Below are 6,310 nucleotides of genomic sequence, written 5' to 3' on the forward strand. Positions count from 1 at the left end.
CTGTCCCCTTTTCCTTATGAATCAGGGTGAAATCTCTCTCAGGGAGGAGTGATAGGGAATGGCAAAGGACACACTGACAAAGGAGATTAATCATAACTGGTTTTGACAAGCACTGTGGCAATGGGACAATTAAAAGAGACTTTCAAGGAAAAAAGCAAAAAGAAGAGGAAATTTTAACTGAATGACTCCGAGGCTTGCACTGAACCACATACTTTCTTCTTTCTCTGCCTCCTTTCCCTCTTTACATGATGTGTGGAATTACTCTGAAATAGTTCAAATGAGGAAAGCCAGCATTCAGCTGATGCAGGTTAAATGAATAGCTAGGACACCTCAAGGTTTTTACTCTTTTCCCTGCCAAGAGATTTCCAGAAGCCAAAACAAAGAGGAGACTGTCCAAAGTTAAAAAGATGAATGTAAGGTTCCAAAGGGCAGCAGAAGAGAAAGTGTTATAAAGGAAAGAGAAAAGAGCCAGAGTTGAAGACTATAAAGGGAATAGCTTGTTCAGCATTTATCAAGCTGAAAGAACTGGAAGGGGGCAGAATCCAAGCCTTAAATTGCAATACTGAAGGGTTGCAAAATAATGAATGATCCAGGAAGTGTCAAAAGAAGGTTAACGTAATACATGAAATCAATATGCCAAAAATAATTGGAAGATCCAGAACCGTTTTAGAAAATAGTGTTGACCAAGAGCCAATAGTGATAAAGAGGTTCAAGACTCATTGAAAGTATTAGCAAAATATAAGGCCCAGGAATTGATGGGCTGTCAATTGACATGTTTCTACAAGCAGATGCAGCCCTAGTTTTGCTCACCTAGCTATACCAGGAAATTTGGAGGGCAGCTACCTGGGCAACTGACTGGAAGAAGAGATCCATATTTGTTCCTATTACCAAGAAAAGTGATCCAACATAATGTGTAAATGACCGAACAGTATCATTAATATCACATGCAAGTAAACTCTTGTTGAGGATTATTCAACAACATGACATTGACAGAAAACTGCCAGAAATTGAGGTTAGATTCAGCAGAAGCAATAGCACTAGGAATATAATTGCTGATGACAGAAGGATCTTGGCTGAAAGTAGAGAATACCAGAGTGTCTATTTCTGTGTTCTTGATTATGCAAAGACATTTGACCGTGTAGATCTTAAGTTATGGTTAACATTGAGAAAAATGGCAATCCCAGAAAACTTAATTGTGCTCGTGTGAAATCTATACTTTAGCAAGAAACTGTTGTGTGAATAATCAAGGGTACACTGTTGTTCTTAAGTGCCGTCGAGCCATAGACGACTCATAGCGACCCTATGAATGAAAGGCCTGAGCACTCTTCATGCATAGAGTTTCCGCAGGCAAGCCATTTAGGAAGTGGATGTTGCTCCTGCTTCCAGGCTTGTTTTAGTTGGAAAGCTCCAGCAAACACTGTCCCCCATAGGTAACCATTACCAGGTTTAGCACATCAGTGTCACAGTGTTTAGCATCACAGCAACCAGGAGTTACCTCTGTACAGCAAATGGACAGACCAGTGCTATACCATTTAGAAAATGTTTGATCAAAAACAATGAAAACCAGGCCTGAGGGCCGCAGATTAAAATCACTCACCTTTGGCTTGGTAGTATCACTTTCTGTCCACCAGGCCAAGTGAGCTCTCTCATTGTTGTTGTTGTTGTTAAGTGCCATCAAGTCATAGATGACTCATAGCAACCCTATGAATGAAAGACCTGAGCACTTGTATAACTTTCATCATTTCTCCAAGTTCATAGGGTTTCCAGAGACAAATTATTTCAGATGTGGATGGCACTCTTGTAATTTTAGTTAAAATTCCTAGAGGCAATATTGTTGTTGTTGTGTGCCATTAAATCAGAACGGAGACACCTCAATCTTCCAGAGAGTTTTCAGAGGCCTGGGAGGAGATTGCCCATTCTTCTCCCACAGAGCAATTGGTGGACTTAAACTGCATGCCTTCAGGATTGCATTAGAGTTTCCTTGGCCACCAGGGTTCCCTGGGGTCAATATCATTTAACATCCATAATAATAGCAGGAATGGCATCCACTTCCTAAACAGTATGCCTCGGGAAACTCTATGAACTTTGAGAAATTATAGTTATCCAAAGGCCTCAGGTCTTTTGTTCATATGGTTGCTATGAGTTGTGCTCAACTCAATGGCAATCCACAACTAAAATAATTGATTAGATCACAAAACCTTTTAGAATTTTCTCTTATTTAACTGCTTTTGAGTTTGCCCCAAGTAATGGTGACCTCACACACACAAGTGAAGACTTGCCCAATCTTGTGTCATCCCCATCATCAGTTGTGAATCACACTATTGTGATTCATTCCGTTTTCACTGACTAATATTTGAAGAAGGAGCGCTGTTGGCCTAGAGGCTAAGGGGGTAAAGGGTTGTACTGCCAACGCAGAAGTACATCAGTTGCTCTGTAGGAGAAAGGTGGGTGACCTCTGCCTGTGTGGTTTTTACTGTCCCTTAAAAACTACTGAAGGGTCAGCTATGGATCACTTCTTACTTGAAAGTTCTCAAAAACAATAACAAAAATAGATCTCTGGTGGCCTACTGGAAAGAATTTGGCCTGCTAAACTTAAGGCACCCAGTTCTAATTCTCTCACTTACATGGAAGAATGATGAGCACCGAGCTTCTGTGTAATTTAAGTCCTCTACAAACCCACTGGAGGGTCATTTATGAGTAATTTCCTGCTCAATCACAGAACAACAATATTTGGAAGAAGATTGTCAGGCCTTTCTTCCTAATCCAGACTGAGGAATCTATCTTTGCTGACAAAAAGCCTCCAGTGGCAAATGAGCAAACCGTTACAAAAGAAAAACGTTGTTAAAACAAAACAAAAAGAGAAGGAAGGGCATTGCATACTCATTAAAGACACAGCAGAACACGAAGATACAACTTTGATCAACAATTGCACACAAAATGATGTTATTCTTGCTATGTGCCCTTGAGTCACCTGCAATCCATCGTAACCCTATGTACAGCAGCTCTGAAGGCTGCTCTGTCCTGAGCCAGGTCACTGATTCTGACCCATCAATCCCCATGGCCCCCATTATTGTATCAATCCATCTCATCTGGCTTCTTCCACTCCTGCATTGTCCTTCCACCATTCTAAGGCATGATGTCCTCCCTCAGAGACTTGTCCTTCCTGGCCACTTGTCCAAAATATGAGAGACAGAGCTTCAAAATCCTAACCTCCAAGGAGACACTTGGTTTCACCCTCTTCAAGACAGACCTATTTGGTTTTTATGGCAGTCCATGTTATGTTCAAAAATCTGCTCCAGTACCACAACTCAAAGGCATTAATTCTTCTTCTGTCATCATTAGTCATTATTCAGCTCTCTGATGCATAGCAAGTAATTGCAAAGACCATGTTCTGGATGAGGTGCACCTTAATATCTAGACTGATATAGTTGCTTTTCTGTACTCTGGAGAGGTCCCTGAGAGCAGATATGCCTAATGCAACTTGTCTTTTGATTCCCTGACTGCTGGTGTTGATTTTGAAACCAAGCAAGCTGTAATTGTTAACATCCTCAATCTCTTCTCCATCTATCATGGTGCTGCAAATTGGCCCAGTAGTGAGAATCTTTGCTTTCTTGATACTGAGCTTCAATCCATCTTGATGACTACATTTCTTGATCTTCTGCAGCAAGCAAGTAAGTGCTTTAGGACATTTGCATGATGTAAATTGTTGATGAGTCTTCCCCCAACCCTGATGCCACATTCCTCTCATAAAGCCCAGCTTCCTGAATGATATGTTCTGCGTATAGTCTGAAAAGGTACAGAAAGGCAAGATCTATCTTTGATGTACTTCTTTCTTTATTTTGATCCATGCAGTGTTTCCTTGCTCTGTTCTGAGAACACAACCAAACAGTCCACACCTGACCCATACCAAGAAGAGAGAGTAACCATTTTTCCAGAATCCAACTGCTTCACACATGAGCTTGGCTTAAAGAATTAATAGATTTCCTGCTTGAGATATGATGCTCTTTTTTTTGCTCATAATACAACTTAGGTATAAATTTTACATAGACAATTAATCAATAATATGTCTGTTTATATGATATCTGAGTAACAGGTAGATGTCATAGAGAACTCACAGCCAAATAAAATAATATAGACTCACAGTAGAATATTAATATGTGCAATAACACTGGTACAGTCTGATTGATTCCTATTCAGGCCTGTTTCAGACTGACACCTTGGTCCTTCCTTACATACCAATTAGACTATTTCCCCTCTTACAATTTTTCTATTACTTTCCCTGTTTTCTGTACTCATTTTCCACTCTTTCATGGTGTATAAACTTATTTTCATATAATACATCTTTTTATGTATGCTTGTTTTTTGCTGCAGAGCATCAGAGACTGCAGCCTACACTATGCACTGCATCTCAATGTCGTGAAAACAAAAATCCAGACTTAATGACTGATAGACAATATTACGATAGATGGAGAAAAGATTGCCGTTGTCAACTAAATCTTCCTTGGATCCTCAATCAATAAACTCGGTACTAGCCATCAAGAGATTAGAGACGTATTGAACTGTGAAAGACTATAGTCAGGAACCTCCCCAAATTACTGAGGGTCAGTGAGGTCAGTTTGAGGACCAAAGTGTGCCTGATTCAGGCCACAGTCTCTTCAGTCACTTGCCATGCACCTGAGAGCATAACAATGAATAAGAGTTACAAAAGAAAAAAAAATTGATGCCTTTGAAATGTGGTATTAGATAAGAATGTAGAAGATCCCATGGATTGCCAAAAGAACAAACAGGTAATCCTTGGAGAAGGTGCAGACAGAAGGCACTTCTTTTTTTTTTCTATATTTTATTAATTTTCATAAACATTTACAGAGATTTTGGGTTTCCATTCATTCCTTGTTGCACTACAGAAGGCACTTCTTGAAGGCAAAAATGATAAAGCTTTGTCTCACATACATTGGACATGTTGCTAGGAGGCATTATTTCTTGGAGAGGGACATCATGTTTGGGAAGGTGGAAGCAAAAAGAGGAAGACCCACAACTAGATGGATTGAGCCAGTAATGATAGTAAAGGGCTTGAAGGTGTCAGAGATTGTGAGGATGGCACAGAATAGGACAGGCTTGGGACAGTTTGTTCATGGGGTCACTATGAGTCACTCAATTCGAGGGTACCTAATAACAACAATAATAACAAAACAGTGGTTCGCATCACCACTAACCTGTCAGTTTATCTTACTATGGTGTCTTACCTGTTCCTGTAACGATGGAAGCTATGCCACTGGTATTTCAAATACCATCAGGGTCACTCAAATATCACAAGGGTCAGTGGAACTGACAGAATGAGACAAACTGAGCAGCAGTATTTACCATCCATTTCTGAAATAACAAGTCATCAAAAACCCTATTGGTAATAGGAAAAAATGATGAGACCAGATGTACCATGTGAACCCCTCATATTTCAAGACAGCAAAAGTGCATCTGGCAAAGAACTGCCTCCTCAAAGCACAGTCTACCAAAATGATGCAGATGGTGTAAAGCTTTCACCCAGTGAAGAATCTTCATTTGCTGATGTGGCAAGACTCAAAACAGGGGAAAAACAGATACAGAACATCCGTTAATAATGGACAGAGGATGTTGAAGTTATTATTGATGTTAGGTGCCCTCAAGATAAGGACGACTCATAACAACCTTCTAAACAACAGATCTGAACTTTGTTTTCTCCTGTGCAAGCCTTTCAACCTCTGACACATTCAAGCACATTGCTCACATCACTAAGTTAACCCACCAGGATGATGGTCTTCTATTTCATGATCCTTCCACTTTCTCAATTACAATGATCCTCTTCAAAGAGTTACTGTTCCCTAGTAACATGCCCAAAGCATTTGATCATCTTTGCCTCCAAGGAGAACTCTGGCTTCACCTCCAAAACTCTGGATTTTTTTCATTTGGCAGTTCAATACCACAACACTTCTTATGTCATTCTTACTCATTGTCCAGTTCTGATACGCATAGCAAGTGACCAAAAAGACAATGGTTTGAATGAGGTACACCTTAGTCCGTAAACTGGCATCATTGCTCCTGAATAATTTGGAGAAGTCCATGACGACAGACTTTCTAAGTGCAAAATGTTTCCTGGTCTCCTGACTGCTAGTACCAAATGTGTTGATTGTGGATCCAAGTAAGACAAAGTTGTTGGCAGTCTCAATCTTTTCTTCGTGTATTGAAATTGGAACGCACTAAAATTGTGACAGGTAAATAGCTGTCTCATTTAAGAAGAGTCTACCAAAATGACATTTGAGGAGAAGGACATGACATG

General features: G+C 40.0%; 1 protein-coding gene across 1 annotated transcript in view; it reads left to right on the forward strand.

Annotated features, from left to right (window-relative positions):
- Positions 1-4,440, forward strand: part of FAT2 (FAT atypical cadherin 2) — a 104,160-nt gene extending 99,720 nt beyond the window's left edge. Inside the window, exon 22 of the mRNA XM_006893740.1 lies at positions 4,372-4,440. Coding sequence (XP_006893802.1) covers positions 4,372-4,440 — 69 coding nt within the window. The remainder of the gene's footprint in view (positions 1-4,371) is intronic.
- Positions 4,441-6,310: the final 1,870 nt, after the last annotated feature.

Source organism: Elephantulus edwardii, unplaced genomic scaffold (genome assembly GCF_000299155.1).
Source record: "Elephantulus edwardii isolate Elephantulus edwardi_28Jun2011 unplaced genomic scaffold, EleEdw1.0 scaffold00130, whole genome shotgun sequence".
Lineage (NCBI taxonomy): Eukaryota > Metazoa > Chordata > Mammalia > Macroscelidea > Macroscelididae > Elephantulus > Elephantulus edwardii.